At 42.5% G+C, this 20,275-nt stretch overlaps 1 protein-coding gene across 1 annotated transcript in view; it reads left to right on the top strand.

The window, feature by feature from the left end:
- The window catches only part of LOC104493939 (X-linked interleukin-1 receptor accessory protein-like 2), a 150,322-nt gene that overhangs the window by 63,080 nt on the left and 66,967 nt on the right, over positions 1-20,275 (top strand). The window contains exon 6 of the mRNA XM_010136706.1: positions 14,328-14,601. Coding sequence (XP_010135008.1) covers positions 14,328-14,601 — 274 coding nt within the window. The remainder of the gene's footprint in view (positions 1-14,327; positions 14,602-20,275) is intronic.

The following is a 20,275-nucleotide window of genomic DNA, read 5'->3' as shown; positions in this document are numbered from 1 at the left end:
TCCCTACACCATATTCTTTTTATTTATGTACATGTATGTGCAGTGAAAGGCTGTGAATATTGCTGAGACTCGGGGTGGTAACCCCAGTCCCCTCGGTCCGTGCCTGTGTTTGCCCGTCTGTTGGTTTGAGTCTAGTGGGACACTGCTGTCGTTCCTCCCATCCTTCAAGTGCGTGTCCTGGATTTGGCTGGCACAGATTTAATTTTCTTCCTGCTAGCTGGTATAGCGTTGTGGCTTGGATCTTATGTGAGAATACTGTTGGTAACACACTGATGTTGTAGTCAATGCTAAGTAGCGCTCACCCTAAGTTCAGGATTTTTAGTTTCCCATGCTCTGCCAGTGAGGAGGTGCTCGAGAAGCTGAGAGGAAGCATGGGCAGGACAGCTGACCCAAACTAGCCAAAGGGATATTCCCTACCACAGAAGGTCATGTTCGGTATATACACGGTGGGGAGTTGCCCGGGGGGGTGGATTGCTCCTGGTGTGTCAGTCAGTGGTGGTCAGCAATTGCAGTGTTCATCTCTTGTCTTTGCTTGGGTTTTATTTCTCACTTTTTTTCTTATATTATTAGATTTTATTATTGTCATTGTTATTATTATAGTTTAGTTTAGTTGTTAAATTGGTCTCATCTCAACCCACGGGTTACACTTTTTTTTCCAGTTCTCCTCCCCGTCCAGTTGGGAGCGAGGAGGAGTGAGCAAGTGGCTGCTGCATGGTGGTTAGTGGCTGGCTGGGGTTAAACCATGACGTGTTATCTGTGCTCTGTAGAGTGCCAAGACTATTTTTGAATATATGCAAATAGAAGCAAAGAAGTGCAGGGTCCTTTATCCCTGCTGAGTAGATTCGTCTCTTCTAACAGGAGGCTGCCACGCAGAGAAGCAGTCCAGCAGCAACAGGGCTATTAGTGATGCTTTCTGTTATCTCAAATTTCTAGCTCATTAATGAGGTTGTATTTGCTTATCTATCTTAGTGAAGACAACACTGAGCAGTCCCAGGGATGAGGAAAAGAATCCAGTTCTCATCATTTTGATGACATACTTTGGAATATTTGCTATTAAACAATAGCAAAAAATTGCATTGTAAAGGTTTATGCAGCCCTGGGCAGGCTGGAGATTGAAAACTTAGCCCAACTTTTGAAGATAGTGGTTGGCTGGGAGGGTTCTGGCACTGTGTTGTTCACTGCACGTCAAAACGAACACATTACAAGCAGTGGTTGTTGTCAATTATGTAAAATCAGATGAGTCTACAGAGAGATTAAAATGAGATTTGTAGTGACTGAGGAGAATTCTTAACATTGACAACTTGACAGAGCATGATTTCAGATTATGTGAAATCTGGCAGGAGCGTATTTATATTTCTGTTTGCAAAGATTCTATTCAAAGTCATCATGATGGAAATATTTACAAAGAAGACATAATAATGTCATTAATATGCAAATCATTCCAATTGCATTTCTTACACTGCCAACCTCCACAGTGAAATACCATTTATTTCACAAGTGACACATGAAAAAATATGATTGTGTTTGTGATACTCTTATTTTTAACGGAAATACAGCAGTATCTTCATCTTGGAAGAACTTCTCTTTATCAGCAATTCCCTTTACACAGTTTGTATGATGTCCGCATCTCTTTATCTCTGACTCACAGCCCTGGTTCTCACACAGTCTCTCTCTGTTCTGTCCGCCTTCCCCTTTGACAAAGAGGGTTTGCTGTAGGGAGGCGCTCCCAGGAGTATCGGCACCCAGTGCTGTAGGGTGCAGGGGTTGTGTAGGGTGTGCTGACGTCCTTGGGAGTTGAACTCCGTCAGCACCTCTCAGCTGGACCTTGTACCTTATGAAAAGAAGACTTATTTGTTGCCATCAAATTCTGCTTTAATCTTCATGAGAGCCGGTTCAAAGTGCTTTTTTGGTGCTTCAGGAACACATGCTATACTGTCAGAGACCTCCCACTTCAATTCCCTGTCTGTAGCCCTAAATCCCTACCCTGAGGTCACAGGCCTCCTGTGTGCTTTTTCCCCTGTGGCTGGGAACAGTCGTTTTCCTTATCCTTCAGACGTAGAGCTGGACAGATGACAGTTCTGTCATCTGAACTGAAAAATCTGTCATCCTGAACTGGAAAAAAATAATAAAGTTAAAATAATAATAAAATGTAATGGTTAGAATTTTACTTTTAATTGGGAATGCATCCACTCACAACACTGTTGAAATTAATCCTTCTTCTATCCCCAGCTTCCTCACTTCCTCATTGCTGAAATCAATTTGCATTTAGCAGGGGCAGTGAGGGGAGGACATGGAACTGGGGGTCAGGAGGGCCCCAGCCCTGAGCTGGGAGGTGAGCCAGGAGCCCAGTCCAAGTCTGCCAGGAGGAGTGGGGACAGCCTGCCTTCCCCTGGCAGGGACAGGAGTCTCCAGGGCACTGAGCAGTTTGAGCGCCTCAAACTCCTTGAGAAAACTTCAGCCAGGCTTGGAAATGAGCACCCTCTTTGTGAAGAAGGTAGATGGAAGAAGAAGGTATCCAGCTTCATATTTCTGTCCTGTCTTCCCTAATCACTGTGAGTTTTTTCTGTTTAAGAATTTAAACACTGTTTTTCCATATTTTAAAACATGGTTTCCTAAGTGGAAAATAACTGGTTTTCTTTGGGGTGATCCCTACAGAAGCCAATCCAGGTGTAGCCACCTCAACGCTTTGTTGTATTGATAATTTAAAAATATTACTTAAACACTTGTCTTCAAACTGGTATGGCAGTTGGTTCCCAGTGCTGGGAAAGTAAATGATGGCTGGGGGTTGTGTCAAGAAACCGGGATGAGCAAGAAGCATGATAGAAGATGACCAGTTTCCACATTGCCTACTGAGTGTTACTCCAGTTATGTTTTTGTGGTTTATCAGTAGCTCAGGTGGAGGCGTTTATGGTAATTTTTCAGAGTAATCTTTTAACGGTGAGCTGTGATGATTTACTAGTGATGTGCTGATGGATGGTGGGGCTCCAGGACAGTGTCCCAGCTGGAGGACGTGGTGATGTCCGAAGAAAAGGCTCAGATGCCAAGGGCTCCCCAGCTCCCCTTCTGCATCCTGGACCTCAACTCCCATCCTTGCCCAGCCTTAGCTTGGAACTCACACATCTCTCCATCTTCTCGTCCCCCTCTTGGATGCTGCTGGGTGAAACATGCAACAGCTGCGTGTTTTGCAGAGTGAGCTGGGGCTGTTGAGGATGACAGGAGGCCCATGAATAAAACACGGACCTGTTTGTTTTGTGCTGTTCTGAGCAAATGATGTATTAGTAATGAAGTATTTGCAGTTCATCGCTTTTGCTTACTAATAAATGAAACATCCCTGACACCGTTTTTTTTTCTGGCTCATGAAGCTGTGGAGAAGTGTGAGGAAAAGGGTGTAAACTGGGTTAGTTTGGGGGTCTGAACTGCTTTCTGATGTTCTTATTTGAAGATAAGCACTGCTTGGCATCAGCTCGAAGCAGTGCCCGTGTCTGCGGGGTTTCGGTTGGCTGTTGGCCCTGCTCTCAGTCTCTTGCATCAAGACTTGGCAAGACGACTGGAAAGTGGCTGAAGTCCCTGGGAATGTGCCCATGTGGGGAGCTGCAGCCCCCGTGACAGGAACAGGCCCAAGAGGGGACTGAGCGGAGTCGCAGTGCTGGTGACAGGGTCTGCTCAGGGCCCCCGCTCACAGCTGAGCTGGAAGCTGGTTGGGATTTGGGGGGATCTGGCGGATGGGGGAGAGCTGCCATCACAGCCCCCTTTTCACAGTCTGTTTGAGAAGTGGAAGTATACTGGTCCCATAAACACAGCCCTTGTTTTCACAGCAGATCCGTTACTGGATGGGGCGTGCGGAGCTGGTGCTGGGGGCAGTGCTGCAGGGTGCTGCCATAGGCAGGATTTAGAAAACCTGGGTCTAAATGGCAAAGGTGCACCTAACCGAATGTGCCACGCTGCGTGCTGGAGCACAGCACTGCGGTACCGCTGGCCGCTTTACCTGGAGACGCATCTCTAACACAGGCAGCTCTTGTAATTGTTCATTTGTCAGCCACCCTTCATTTTTCTGTTTTACATGTAACTGCAATAGCTTGTAATAAGGATAACTCTGTTTATTTTAAATAGCAACAATGGTCTTAAGAACAATATTCACTATTTAAAAATACCTCACTTTGAAAGTACTTCATTATTCATCACAGACACATTTTAATCAAATAACCCTTTAACGCTTCTGTTCGTGCTTGTTCATTTGCTATAGAAGCAAATACTGTTTTGATTTGCGAATGTTCATTTTACTGAAATGAAATTCGGTGTGTTCTGCAGCCAGGAGAGTTTCCTATTTAAATTCTGCTGCATACGTGCAGCTAATGAATTAAAATGAGAGGAGGAATTACAGCCTAGGTTAGAGCGTGGGTCACAACCTTTTCAAACAGAGGTCCACCTGTGCCCAAGTGGAAACGGTAATTGGCTGACTGCAGCTGGAATTAGCTGTGCCAGATAACAGGAGGAATGGTGTGGCGATTGTAAAGGGTAATTATGTCTACATATCCAGAGTTAAATATGTAGAGACAAAGCAAATGACCAGATGACCAAAAGTTATTTGTTGCAAGTAAATTCAGAGCAACTTGAATTGTTCCTTTCTATTCGTAAGCATGTCGTGATTTAAAGTTGTGCATTCTCGCTTTTATTTTGGGGTTTTTTTTCACATTGCACTGGTTCATCAAGTAGTTTGTAAATGTCCAAGGCCCTAAACATTCATTCTGTCTAGTGTGTTTATGATGGGGAACTAGTTTTGTAAAGCATTTGGTAATTTTCTGAGGGACTGACTGCATCTTTGTAAGCTAGAAAGTAAGTGGTTGAATAATAGGGTAGAGCGCGTGTGCACCCAGACATGGGCATTCATGAGACAAGGTTCCCTTTCTGTGTCTGTGAATTGGGACCAGCAAGGGCTGTTTGATGGTAGCACCACATCATTGCAGTCAGGTATGTTGGAAGAGGACTCTGGAGGCCTGGAGTCTGGGCTCCTGCTCAAAGGCCTGGCATGATGGCATGGTTGGCTGCGCGGGCAAGGCAGGCACGTTGGTCTGGCAAGTTGTCCATCGTAAATGGATAATTTCGACTACAAGGACTGTCCTTGCTGGGGTGTCCTGGTGAACAATTGCTTAAACCTTGCACAAATACCATGTAGCTCATCCACAGGAGTACTGATCCTGCTTTCCTCTTGTGGTGGGGTGTGACACTATCCCTAGGCTCTTCTGTCTATCCCTTGCTCTCTTCTGTCGAGCAGTCCTCATGTGCCACGAATGAGAGGTAGCAAGAGCCCTTACAGCAGACCTGTGTCACTCAAGAACTCCCCTCTGCAGACAGCAGAAGAAACGAATTTCGCCCCGTTCATTTTCCTAACCTGATGCCAACTCAAGAGGGCTGTGCCCTCAAAGCAGACAGTCCAACCCAAACTGTCTATGTACTTGAAAAACAGATGACAAATAATTTTGTGCAGGTACCCCAGTCCCTCTGCCCCACAGGGACCAGGAAGTTAATAGAGTTTCATTCTCTTTAATTTAAAATAACTATTCGCAGCTCTTTCCTACAATTCCCTACTGGGAATAACAAACAGTGGTTACAGAGTTTCCCAATCGTGTGATTACTTGGAACTGCTACTGCCTGCTCTGGGTCCTAGTTTCCAGTTACTTTGCCTTCAGTAACTTTATTCAAAAGGACTAATGAGAAGAGACTCATCAATTATTGAAATGAATTCATCTCTGTTCCTGAAGTTTGCGTGGTTCTAAAGACTTGCAAACAGAAGTGTGTGAAAGTCTCCATGGGTTAATGTGGTTGGCCTGAGAGTATTAAAACCATCTCAGAGAGTGTTCTTAAAGAGCTTATGTACAGTCAACACCCCTTAAAATATTAATTGCATATACTTTCAGGTATGAAGTGTATTTCCAGCGTGTTGTTCCTTACCACAAATCTTCTTAGGATGAATTTTTTATTTATAAATGCAATGGAATATTTTCAGTCTGTTTTATTCAGTACATAAATGAGTTACTATTCTTCCTTTTCTTGAGTACTGTTTCTTCTTTTGTTTTTCTATCCAATTTGTCTAACGGTAGTTCTGTGCACCAGAGAAGTATCAGAGATGTCGGGAAATCTCTTTTTGTGCTTTTCCATCAGTCATTGACTTCCTGAGAAATCCAAAGAGCTAATAAAAATGGTAATATTCATTGTGGGAGATGCTAGAAAGAATAATTTCTTTCCCTTTCAGGAGCTTAGACAGTGGAAGTATTTTTATTTACTAAATTTTGTGGGCATTATGTAAAAAAAAAAAAACCAAACAAACCAAAAACCACCACAGAATTGTTTTGTCTGGAAGAGACCTTCAAGATCGAGTCCAACCATTCACCTGTGCTGCCAGGTCACCACTAAACCATGTCCCTCAGCACCACATATTGGGGTTCAAATGGGTTTTGGCTAATTAAGCTAATTCAGATGGGCGAATAGCTAATTTATGGTCTTTATTGAGCTCATACCTGTGTTAGCACTGAGATGCCGAGCGCCTGAGCTGTTTGTTTATGGAGTTTAAATTTTAACATTTAACAGGAATGTTTTCTTGCTTGCTCCATCCAAGAGGCAGATGTAGTGTCGTATGATTGGTCTGGCCACTCCAAGCCAGAGCAACTGTCTTTAAAATTACGTTCCTTTGCTAGTGGGATAAAGACAAAAGAGGGATGTGCTAATTTAACGACATTACATCATGGCTGACGTGGAAGAAATGGGGATTCATTTATAGATCCACAAATAAGCAAAGAAGTTTGATTGTTCAGATAACTTGTTCACTGCAGTTCACCCTTGGCTTTACTTCTGGGGGAGCTGAGGAAGACGGAGGCTGGGCAGAGACAGGAGCTTTGGAAATGAACTTCTCCCACAGATCTTCCGAATCTTCCTGCCCCAGTGTGGGAGGAGAGCTGCAGCGGGAAGGCAGGGGCCAGGCAGGGCAGGAGGGGCCAAGAAGGCAGGACAGGCCAGGGCGTGTTCCTTGAACCCACATTAGGTCTTCACAAAATTTATGGGAGCAAATAACTCTGAAGTATGATTTCTTTATTGTTCTTGTCTTGGTTCTACTGCTGTTGATTTTCAAGGTGCCTTTTACATTGTTTTCTAATGTGGTGACAGCCACAGAGAGTCGAGGCATTACACTGAATATTTAAAACCAAAACACTTCTTGTAAGTTCCAATTTCTGACCCGTTTACTTCATCACAGACTCTTTAAAAACATTCCAGAGACTGAAGTGATTAGGAGATCAAGGTCACTACTCATTTTTGGGGTAAACATGCTGCATTTTAAACAGTTACTTTAGTGCTCTCCTCTTTCTCTGCTCAGCAGAGCAATCCACTCAAAGCAAAAAGTAGCAGCTTTGGAAGGGCACTTCAGGTCCATCTGTCTCCAGGAACATCTGACTTGGAAGAAGCAGTGAAGAATAAGAGGAGACCAGAGATTTCCTTTCCATCACAGAATGTGTTTCAGAGCTCCCCGTCTCCAGCAAAATCTAACCTGCCAGCTGCGATTTGCTCTTCTCCATCTACCAGCATTCTCGAAAATCCCTGTGATAAGGTGCAACCTGAAAAGCTGCCTCTGACAACTGCTACTGGATGAAATGCTTCTGTCCATAACTTCTGCTGACAAGACATCAGCATTTTTGTTCCTCAAGTATAATTTCTAAGTCCTGACCTCATTAATATGCCATAGCTCCTGGAAGCTGAGAATTTGTTCAGGGTCCAAGCTATTTTTTTCTTTCCCTGGAGAATTTTACAGATTGGTGATCGACTAGTATGTTCTTTCTTTTGCATTTTCAATGTAAGAGTAAAACGCTTCTGGCTACATATGCATATGTAAGTCAGGACAGAGCAATCCGTTGTTATTTGGACCTCTGGCAGTATATATTTACAGTTTGTTTGACCTCAGAGGAAATTATGAGTGTTCGGCTGGAATATTTGACATTTGAGTTGGGTTGTTTAGCTGTGCCTTATAAGAAAAGCTGGTCAAAAGAAATGAAGCATGTACAAGTCTTAAAAACCTTTTAGCTCATCTTACAGAAATGTAAAGCTTTGATCAAAATTTGGAAGAAAATCAGCTCATGTATAAGGATAAGCAGATGCATTTGTCCCTATTTATGAGCCAGATTTGGATAAATCTTTGCAAGTGGCTAAATCTAACGAAGTTTTTTTGCAATCATCATTTTTTCATTTAGGAATTCTGGAATATTTGTGCTTTCACCTGTCTCGGAAGTGACAAACTTTTTCACCAGTGAGCTTGAATGGTCTAAATCTTGCTAGAAAACATTCAGAAATGAAAATTAGAGAAAGTTCAAAGTATGTGGGTGATTCTCTTCTTAGATGTTGTGTTACTACAGTAAAATAGTCTCGGTTGATGATTGCTGAATCTAGATGTTATTGCAATGGAAATTAATTATTTAGTTAAAGTTGTTAGCAGGGTGGTAGGAGAAACGTTGCAAAATTCACCCAGCTTGAATCATGATAAACTTGGGTTTTTTCCTCAAGATCAAGGGTGGTTTTCTAAGTGGTCTTCATCTCTGTCATCAGATACATATTTTTGATTTACTGTATCCCTCAGGGGACAACTATTTGATTTTTTTTTTCTAAAATGCAGTTTAAAATATGAGCATAGTCAGTCAAAAACTAGTTTCACTTGACTCCAGAAAGGATGGAACTGTAACTCACCGAAAAGAAACGTCACAGATGCTTCACCTGAACTTCCTTCTCCTTTCCTCTGTGCTTGCTCTTTGAGATGGGCTACCCTCCTGCTGGGGAGGGCCACCCTCCTCTCCCTTCTGAAGTACTGCCAGCATAGGCTTCCCGTTCTTCCCTTAAAACTGGCTGACTTGCTCTCCACGTCTGAGATACCAGCTCAGATGTCTTTCGGTAGAGCGCATTCGTGGTAATTGTTCACCCATCCAGTTTGGTAGGTCGGCTAAGCTGAGGGACCTCTACAAGCAAATATCTTCCCTGGCTTTGGAAGCAACATCCACGATTTTGAAGAGTTCACAGGGTGGTCAAGAGGCTGTTTTGATTGAATTGTGTTCTCTGAACAGCAACTGGGTCTCTGAATGTTGGGGTATTTAAAGAAGCAGAGACAGGGGCAGGGGCTGGTGGTGATTGTCAGGTTTTAGGCAGCTCAGCTCCCTGACTTGGCTCATGGTGTGAGGAGGAAGGGCTCTGGGAGGAGGGAGGAGGCTGGGTGGCAGCGGACTGTGCGCTGGCTCAGCTGACAGACGGGTCTCATATGGCAGCACCAGGCTCTGATGAGGTGCTGGCAGGGGTCTGCAAGCACGGTAGCAGAATGAGCATAGCACAGCCAGAAAGCCAGGGGTGTGAAACCAGTTAGATACGGTGAGCCTGATCCAACACCCTCCCCTTTGTGAAGATCCTGTTCAGCCAAAGCTATTAAAGGCATCACTGTGTTTGCTCAGATGGAGAGTGTGTTCCTTTTCTCCAGAATCAAGACCTGCAAATACCAAGTTGCCTAAAATTCATGGGCTGTAACTGATTTCTTCCCTTTAAGAGTCTAAAAAATTTGCATCCCTTTTTGAACTTCCTTAATGGAGTGCATCTATCCTTCCTACGTGTCTGCAAGCCCTGAGCATGATGGATATCAGCTCCTAGACTCTGCTGTTCTACGGCTCGTATATAAATAAAAATATAACTCCTGTATCAGAGGAATTGGGTTTGTTTTTTCTCCGTGTATTTACAGTCACAAGCAGTGCTTGCTTTGTGGAGCAATAAATTTAATACATTAGCTAGTATGTTATTTTTTAAATTATTTATTTGAGATGATTTCAATTTAAAATGAGATTTTCAGGTAACAAGGTAGGCAAACATGTTTAACAATGCCATGATATAAATTGCCGTAGTGACAGATCCCCACAGAAATTATTACGGGCTGATTCGCAATGCAAAAAATTATTTATATGACAGCAAGCAGAAAGACAAATTACTCAGAGACTATGTACATGCTCTTCTATAATTGCTCATAAATTATTATGGTTCATGTTAAAATGCATCTAGACTCCCTAGACAACTAGATTTATTTAAAATGAGAATAACGGGATATTACCAGGAAATACTGGGGAAGGAGATGCAGTACACACTTTGGGTGATTGCTAATATCTAACTACAGAAACCCATTGTCAGCCGACTTAATCTACAATTTACTTAATAATTTTGAAACTTTCATTTTCAATTCACTATCTCCTCAAGTTGCATTAGCCTAGATAGATAATTGGGATGGGGCCAGTGGGGCCCCACTGCGCTTCACTGCTCCTGTGATTCCCTGCCCGTGGAGGACACATCGGGACTCTCCTGCACGTGCATAGCGCTCTCACGTACCTGAACACTTCCCTGTTCTACGAAATAGGATTGAATTTATTCAGTTGGGTCAGAACTTGTGCTGACAGGGTGGGGGGGACTGACAGAGAGGCGGGCAAACCTCTTTTCCTTAGGAAGCTGGGCTAAAAATGGGATGACGTTTTCCAGATCCTCTCAGTGCTCCAAATTTTAGAAAATATTTCAAATAATTGTCTTTATTGAAATGCCTAAAGTACACCCACAATAGCTAGGATTTGACTTGAATGGGCTTTCGTCAGGCACTTCTTAAGGATCAGCTGATTACTGGGTGGCAGAGAAAAGATGTATATACATTTATTACCTAAAAATGCCTCTCTCTAATGCCATTATTTTTCTCTTCTTAACACTCCGATTACATTATGTATTGAGAGCCAGCCCAACAAAAATGACAGCAAACTTTGTTCTGGATAATGGAGTGCTAAACTCCACCTAAGCAGCTCCAGTCATTTGTAATGACAGCTTGGAGAATACTCCAAACAAATCTAACAATGCTCACGCTCCAGTGACTGACAGCGCGGCAAGAGGAAAAATTCCAGCTTCCATGTGAGTGCGGGAGCCTGACCTAGATTTTAGCCTCTACAGCTTCATAAGAGGAAACATTCTTGACTGTGTATTTAACAAGAAGAAAAGAGCAAGGGGGAAAAGTCACCTCCTGTTTGATTAGTCTTCCTTCAATAATTAAGATTTAGTCAAGGCTCTCTGTGAGACTTCTCCCCTCCGCAGATGTCGTCCGCCCTATAATGAATAGTTACTCCATTCGCTGCGTGCTCTCTTCTCCAGAATTACCACCTCCTGGCATGCTGCGGGGCGGGAGCTGCTGCGGGGGAGCAGCCAGTGCAGGCAGGGGCGGTGGGCAGTCGGCTTGCCTGCACCTTCTGCCTCCGGCGCGCTCGCTGTGTTGGGGTCAGCCTTGCCTCTGACTGCTGGAATGCTTTCAATCCAATACTGTTAATAGGGAAAAGGTCTCTAGCGTCAATCTCTTTTTTTTCATTTCTTCTTTTGAGGTGCAGATGCTGGGCTGGCATCAGCTCACTGTGCCCCAGTGCCCCACTGGAGCACGGGCAGTGGCCAGCCGTGCTCCGGCCCCACAGCCTTGGTCTCTGCTGGGAACAGCAGAGATGGGTTGATGACCTGGCTGTAAATTACCATTCAAATGTCTTTCATCTGTTTCACTGTGCTTCATATACTCCAGCAACTGTAATTTTGAAAATAAAATTGTAGAGAAGTGCACACAAGGAAGAAGAAATCTTCAGTTGGAAGTGTAAGATGAGGCAGATTGAATGACACCGAAGGATGCTTAGGGTTTATTTGATCTGTGCTTGACAAGTTGTTTGGCGTGGATGTGGGAGAAATTTTACTGGAAGTGGAGGCATTTTCAGCTTCCAAAGCTGTATTTCCATACGGGGTCAGTACCTAACTCCGTAACTCTTCCTAATTGTGACTCTGCTCTGTGGAATAAATGAAAAACTGGCACCTTTCTGTTTGACCCGCAAGCTTTCCACGTGTGTCTGAATGTCAGTTATTCTTTACTGTGGTTTAGCTTTGCTGAACCAGCACGGGTTTGAAAGTGCTCGATGACATGACAGGATTAGCTTGACAGAAGATTGACAGAATTAATTAGATCGGCTGAATTAGTTTGGCTCTGCATTCCAGTTCTGGGCACCCCTCTTCATTTCAGCTTATGGCCCTACTTAGGCTTTTGTGCCTTTGCTGAAGCACGGGAGGAAGGGTGCCTTTGAGAATACCATACGTCCTGGAGAGCAGGGGTGAGCTATCTGGAGAGCTCAGCGTTCGCATCCCGTGCTGAGAGGAGGCGGCTGTGAGCTTGGCACTGCTCTTTAATTGTGAACTCGCACCAGCCTGAAGAGCGAGGCTTAAACAAAGCTCAGAGCCTTTGTAAAGAGGCTCTGCATGGAGGACATTGATATACCTGCTCGACATAAAAGCCCTCAAAGCCACCTATATAAACCGATTTATGTCGAACCAGGCTTTAATGTAAAAGTGGATTGAGTTTGCAGGACTGGGGGGGAGACTGGGGTTCATTTTCCAGCTCCGCTGCTGTTTGCCCACGTCTGTGTCTTGCCCATCGCAGGACAAGGCAAATGCGGTGTCTCATGGGATCCTGGCAAGAGAGTGTTTGAGTTACACCATATGGCTTTGGTCAGGTAGAGGATGGTATAAACCTGGAGGGGGAAGCACTGAGAACAAATACTTCAGCACATGATTTTAAAGTAACCATTGCCCAAACTTATCCCTTCTGCGTGACACTAAGCTATGGGAGGGGAACGCTCAGAAGAACTGATGCTGCAGCACTGAAGAAAAGGGAAGTCAGTAAATTGTTACTGGCCTTCCATTTTATGTCGTTAACGGTAGATGTTAAAAGCAAGAAGTAATGAATTTTAATTTAGATTGGCAGGATGTTTTGAGCAAAAGGAGAATGGAACTGAATATTGAAGTTAACTGAAACTGTGTGTACATAACTTCAGGTGAATGTTTTGGTTTTGTGGCTTTTTTTGTTGAAGAAGTCAGTTGGCCCCACCAGCTGCTGCGTTTGTGGTGAGGTGGGCGGCAGGAGCAGGTGGCCTGATCCACAACCACTTGGGGTGAAGGGATCCTACAATCTCCCTTCGCCTGTCAATACCCTCATGACAGTAGATACTTTAAAAGTAGTTTTGAGTAATGGGTTTCCTTTCCCTCTTGAGCTGATGTTAGTTTGTTCTACAAGTACAGTTTGTTTTACAGCAAGATGTTACATGTTACGTATTGGAAATGTATGAACGTGGTCGGTGCCAACAGATTTAAAATATGGTTCAGTTGCGTGGTTTGTGTGGTGGCAGTACAATTAAAGCTGATTTGCTGCAAAGGGAAAATTAAAACCTTCTATTTATCGTGGTTAGCTTTGAAGGATTCGAGAAAAGCCTGGAGAAATGATAGATGTAATCTAAAGGGAGTAAAAGCCACTAAAAAAAAAAAGGACTAAATCTGATATTTCACCACATGAGGAAATGTTGGCTCACTGCATTTGTTTAGGAAGAAAATTTTAAAAATTCGATGAGTGAATGCTGTTGAAGAGGTGTATGGAATGAAGAGTGTATGAGAAATGACACTGAAAATGCAGAAGCTCTAACTTGAACTTTATTTGGATGAATTTGAAGTAGCTACATCAAGGGTAAAGTTGTTCTACTTACGTATATCTGGACATGATCAATAAATTCCAAAACCTTCACATTTCATCAAGGCTATTAATTTTCAGTAGTGTTTTTGCCTGCTGGTGATCTGCCTTTGCAGTTGTCTTCTTTGCTTGTATTCTTGGTTGACTTTCAGGCTTACAGTTTTTCCAGCAATAAGAAAGATTGAATTAAAAGGTCTCTGATACGCGAGGGGGGAGTTATGTGCTGATATATATGCATGTTCTGGGGTTATATTGTACCTAAGATGATGTAAAATAATGGGAGGAGAAAATTGTAGGGAGAAGTAATCTGTGATTAAACTGACATGTATTCATTTTTGAAGTGAAGTATCAAGAAAATGGTTTCAAAAGTTTTTGCTGAACAGAACATCAACAGATCCCTTTTCATATTTGTACAATTCCTGTATTAAGCTTGATTGCATAGGGAGTGAGTAGTTACAGCGAAAAGTCTTGCTTTATTTGTTAAGGAATTAGTGGTTTGGGGATGAAAGTAATGATACGAGCAGACCCAGCGTGCTCTGTTTGCTGCCTGCACATTCACATTTACGTGTAACTAAAAAAGATGGGTCAAACCCTTTAAGTGCCAAAAGCTGCTTCAGGTTTTTCGCGTTGCTCTAAAACAAAGGTTCTTTTGTTTTCATTAATTGCATTGCCTTTCACAAGCTGCCTTTCATGGTCTTGAAAAAATGTATCTGTGTCTAATCTTTCTTTATTATTGTTTTGCTTTCAGTTGATGGTTGCATTGACTGGTCAGTGGATCTCAAGACATACATGGCTTTGGCAGGTGAACCAGTCCGAGTGAAATGTGCCCTTTTCTACAGCTATATCAGAACTAATTATAGCATGGCCCAAAGCACAGGTCTTAGGCTTATGTGGTACAAAAACAAAGGAGATTTAGAAGAACCCATTATATTTTCTGAAGTTAGGATGAGCAAGGATGAAGATTCAATATGGTTTCACTCGGTTGAGTTGCAAGACAGTGGTTTCTACACGTGTGTTCTAAGGTGGGTATTGTGTTAAAGTTTAAGAATGTACAGATTGTCTTAAAAATTGTTTAAATTTAGCTCTCAGGATTGAGAGATTCTTCCAGTTAATATATACTTGTTATTTTTGTTCTTGTAATTATGTATGTCACATAATGCTTTGTCTCAGAATTGGTTTCCCTAGTAATGTTAGTTACCGATCCCAATAGCTATAATTAAACATGTACTTTCACTTAATTACTTTTTTTTTCAGGCCAACACTTGCCTATTCTCAATTTGCCGTAAACCTTCAGATATTTCTTAAATCATGAAGTATTTTGGTTAAGTAACGCTCCTTTTTAAATCCTCCAAGCTATTCAAGAGTTAGACACCGTTTGAATTATTCTGATGGGGTTAGGCCGTGGGGAGTTACGGTTCTGTCTGGTTTTAAAGAAATGTTTATTTTGATATACAGTTGTGATTTGTCATAAATTTTAGCAGCCCTTGTTTGGTACAGCACTGAAATGTGTGTCTCAGAAGTATTTTGGAACTGTTGGATGAGCTTTAAATTAAGCATGTGCTGGAGCTCGTGATTTCCATCATGTGGATGTTGATGTCAGCTCTATGACTAAAATGAGAAGATAAAAAAGGACAACTCTTTAAGCATGAATGAATAAATATTCCTTAAATGATCCAGTTTTTAATTAAAAAGCATTTACAGATACTTTATATGATATGGCTTTAAACTACTTAGTTTCAGAGAATGAAGCTTGCTTCATCAATGTCTTGCTGTTCCATACTGAAATTATACGCAAGTTTGATGAATTTATTATCAAATATTTGCAGCAAAACAAGAGCACTGTTCAGAGTCCAGAATGTGCTCGCTCTCCGTCTCTGCTAAGTCTTGCTGCCTTGTCTCAGCTTCCTCAGTCCATTTTGACGCTGAAGGATGCCGCTGAAATCAGACTGTGCTGTGATGGTTTGTACTGGGGACCAGCGTCCATGTCAAATACCAGATGTATCTGCCCAAGTCACCTTTAAATCTGTGTTACAGCCTTTGTGGTTAATTGCTCTTCTATTAGCTGCTCTGTCACAGGTTTGGTGCAATGTGAACTCTCTGGGTTTGAAAGGTTACGGGAAGAGAGTGATTTACATGTTTCGAGGGAGCTCTCCTTTTTTCATAAGAAGTCACTGTTGTGATAATGAAGTTACTAGTTTAATACTCTGGAAATGTTAATGCGAATCCTCTGGGAACAATGAAGAATTGATCTTGGATCAGATTCTGGGACATACCTTTTTTTCCGGGAAATTTTAAAACTCATTGCTCGTTTACATGACAAAGTAGTTTTTGTAACCAATGGGCAAGTTCTTAAATAATTCATGCAGTCTCCTCGTTTTCAGACAAAAACTGTAAGGCATGTTTCTTGGAAGGCGTTACACAACAATCAGATGTTGTCAGTTATGCAGTTTTCCTGCTTTGGCTAGAACTTATATAATTACAGATATTTTTGCCTTTTTCAGATGTGTTTCAGAGTGCAGAACGTTTATATAGTGGTTACACATAGAAGACTGTATTTCATCCTTTACTGAGTTATTTTTTTCTTTGAAAAATGGGTAATTTATACTTGCTGTTATTGTTTCTGAAATTGTAGGTGGCTTAAAATAGCTGAGGAAACATCACTAGTAATTTATTTTAATTTCATTAAAATTGGGCTAGATATAATGTTCTGAAATATGATCACACTTTTGTGGTAGACTGTCCACACCATTAACTGTGCAATTTGAGCTTTATCAATCCATTTTTTTGGAGGGGGATAAGCAGATGTTTGCAGTTTAGTCATTAACCAGGATCACCTGCTTTGTGAGAATTAAGAGGTCACAAATGAGATCAGTAATTCTAAAATATTATTTTATTTTCTGGAAACATTTAACAATTTGGGTTGAAAATGCCTTCTTTTGTGGACTGACTTAATAGACTGGTTGAGAACTCAGTGCAGTGGAATTGAAGAGGTGACTGTGTCCACCAGTGCGCAGCGCTGGGTTTAGGGTTCATGCGTAGCTGAGTCTTTTGGTTTGGTAGCTGAGAGAAAAAAATTGGGGAGGAAAATGCTTTTGATTCATGATAAATGTAAAACTTCTGAAGTTTTACTTAAAAAAGAAGTTTCTATCTAGGTTCTCCAGTAGAAAATCAGAAACAGTTCAAATCTAAACTGGTCTTTCTAGCCACTCAGCAAGGATGGGGGAATCCCTGATGCAGTTCTCTGAGCTGCTCAAAGCGGGAAAGCCCATATCTGCGTGTCCCAGTGGCCGGAGTTTGCTGCCTTTGACTATTTTGAGTCTCTTGCCTTAGAACTGTGCTATCTGAAATTCTTGCTTGTCTATGCAAAAGGACGCAGGGGAGGGAGATGTCTGCATGTGCAGCTGGGGCTAAGTGAGGATGAGAGTTTCCTGTCCCGGGAGAAGTTTATGGCTTTAAAAGAAGAAAGCATTCTCAAGCTGGGAGGCATGTGCAGCTGGGGCTAAGTGAGGATGAGAGTTTCCTGTCCCGGGAGAAGTTTATGGCTTGAAAGGAAGAACACATTCTCGAGCTGGGAAGATCTTCTCTGATAGAAAATTGAACACCAAGGGGTTTTAGCAGGTTGTACATAAAGGGTGTCACAGGCAATCGTGAGAGCTACACTAAGTCACCTCCCCCAGCTTGGTACTTTTTTCCCAGTCAAAACAACATGGCAAATAAGAAAACTGAATGGGGAAGTGACAACTGCACATTTCTGCAGGGACTTTGAAAGAGTGCAGAGTTGAGCTGTCTGAGCCAATCCATATGCATTCCATGGATCTGCTTTGTTCTCAGGTGCCTTTTCTGTGCCAAACCAGGGATATTACTACAGCAAGATCCAGTGACATCCAAAAGGAATCCTGACTAACGGATAGATGTGACTTTCATTACAGTTTCCAGATAAATGCTGGGACACTTGTATCATGACTTTGCTGCCCAATATGGAAATGCTGTGTTCTGGAGGTCTCCTGGCAGTACAGGCCCTGGATATGCTGTTAATCTTCCAGCAGCTGCCAGTGCTACTTTCAGATCGAGCTGACAGCATTTCTGCTGCAGAGGTTTGGTGTTGGGGGATTTCCACATCAGCGCTCTGGATCGAAGCATCTTCACTGAAGGATTTAGAGATGAGAGCATCAAAACCAAACAGAAACTAAACCAGATCTAAATGCATAGCGTGGCCCTGAAGTTCTGAGTATGTGGAAGAGTCGTTTGCTCTCTGAATAAACACATTTGCTTTCCTGTGTTAAAAGGCTCTGTTTTTTAAAGAGGGAACAAGAACTGGGCCTTTCTTTTTAACCTGGCGAAAGGAGAGAAGATGGGTTAGGGAAGGAATCTCTAGGTTTAGCCACACCTTTGCCCTCAGCAAGGAACTATTCCTGGAGCTCTTTCTTCTAACTCAGCCCAGCTCCTAAATAAAGTACTGAATAAATGCTTTATGAGCAAGATTGGGAAAACACTAGTGTGTATTTGCTGTTAATTAAGTTCTGGTGAAATGAAATAACTCAATTCCCATTATGTGACTCAGGAGGGTAGTAAGTCTGGGCCTTGAAGGGGGGGCGGGGAAAGCAGGAGGCGAAGCTTTGTGGTTGCCAGACTGGCTGACAGAGCTAAGCCTCAATTTTTGTACAGGATGCAAAATAACAAGGGAGCGAGGGCCATGAATGCCTATGAGGCAGTAAGCCTGCAGATCCTTAATACCAGCGTTTGATGCCGGAGAGCTGCCAACAAATCAAGTCAGGAAATCTGCGTATCCTTCTTGCCTTTGTCGGCACAGTTCTTAATGGAGAGCAGCAGTGCTGCGCACATGCACAGGAAAATCAAACCTATGCTGAAATATTGAGATATTAGTTTCTGAGCAGTAATAATACAGTAGATTTTAAGCCTTTTGGCTTCTGAATGTCTGTGGAGCGCATGAGCAGCAAATAGAAATCAGATCTAGACAGCCTGGAGGAACTGTCAGTAAAACTTTGTTTGCGGTATAATCTTCGTGCTCTCACTTCAGTGGGTGTTAGACGTTGCTGAGGAACTTGTTTCAGGTGCCTACAACCTGGACTGCAGTGTGCACCCATCATCCCAGGGAAAGCTGCACCACTTTTCTGAGTGCTGAAAGTCTGACTTTTGAGTGAAAGGAAAGAAGAGGGTTTTTTCAGGTCCAGAGTCCAAAGAGGAAAGTTGGACCTAATCATGCTGTGAAAAAGTGTAGGGGTAAGGTCGCTTTCTTTGCAGCCCTCTCTCATGGTTCTTACATTATGAGTTTTAATGCCATGATTCATTTTGCTGGTGACAGTGTCTTCTCATCACAGAACATTTCATTTTCAGGTGCTTTGGCTTTATTCAGTGCTCAGCTGTTCATGACAAAGGTAGTTTTTGTATCTGAAATCCCTTTGAACACAGTGTTGTTATTCCAGTTTAGTCATAGAATACTTCTTCCGTACGCTCCAGTGGCAAGTGCTTTTTTTTTCACATAGGAAGCATCTAGTAGGCTGGTGTCTTTAATCATTACATGTCCAGGAGGAGCACATGTGAGTAGCTCACAGTCACCTCTCAGACAGCTCTCTGGTACATGATGGTTGTACTGTCCCAGGCGTGTCTGTAGAAGCCAGCTAAATTTCACACTTGGAGCAAGTGCGTGGATTCAGCATGGCATAATCTTCCCCAGATCTGTATGATACTAACATTAAATGTCACACATTAAAAGTGTGTGACGTTTCCCACATTAAAAGTGACTGACTCTGTATAAACAAAATCCCTGTGATATATGGTATTCAATACTCGAATACCGTGTTGGAGCGGATACAATATAGAGTCAGTATGATTCATGATAAAATAAAATTTAACTTACTGAGATATAATCTTTTGGCATTATCAAAATGCAGAGGAAAGTAGAATCAGAACACCTCTACTTTTCTGTCTAAAATTGTGTAAAAACTGATGGTGCTCCTGCAAATCATTTTGATGATACTGTCTTTATTGAGAGAAATCAGTTCTATCTGTTCTTTTGACACTTACACTTGCAGAAAAAACAAAGATTTGTTTCTTTTCCCTGGTGATATGTATATTTCTGCTCATTCACCTTCCTTCTCTAAAGCTTTAAAAGAGAAAATATCCATCCTCTGTCTCTCTGAAAGCCAGTACTCACTGCTGATGAGAAGCTGCAGGAACACTCAGGGCTTCGTACAGAAGTGCCCATGTTACTCATGGTTAGAGAGCATCCAGTGACCTCCCTGTTGCAGCAGCATGCTGCGATGTGAGACTATTGAGTATCCTTCAGTTTAGTGGTAAAATCCTTCCTAATAGTAAAATCCCAGCTTTAGATACCTCTAAAATAACTGACATTACTTTCTAGTGCCTACAGATTGTCACAGTGGAAGCTCCATGTGGTGCAGTGCCTCAGCAATGTTTCAGCTCACTGTCACGGGTTGCTTGTGGAAGAAGTGCCTTCCGTGGTGGGCTTCATACCTTGCATGGTGGAGATAAAGGATGCAAAGCTGGGTGACTGCTTCCTCATGCAGTCAACTTTGCATGCAGGAGACTTGTTGCCAAGATGTTGTTCAGTCCTCCTCGGCCATCTCTCTCCAACGTGTTGGGGAGTTTTCATTTCCCTTCTGTTCTCTGGATAACAGTGGAGGAGAATGTGCTTACCCAGGTACCACTCCTGCT

Source organism: Buceros rhinoceros, unplaced genomic scaffold (assembly GCF_000710305.1).
Source record: "Buceros rhinoceros silvestris isolate BGI_N320 unplaced genomic scaffold, ASM71030v1 scaffold8095, whole genome shotgun sequence".
Classification (NCBI taxonomy): Eukaryota; Metazoa; Chordata; class Aves; order Bucerotiformes; family Bucerotidae; genus Buceros; species Buceros rhinoceros.
This window is presented reverse-complemented; position numbering and strand designations above follow the sequence as displayed.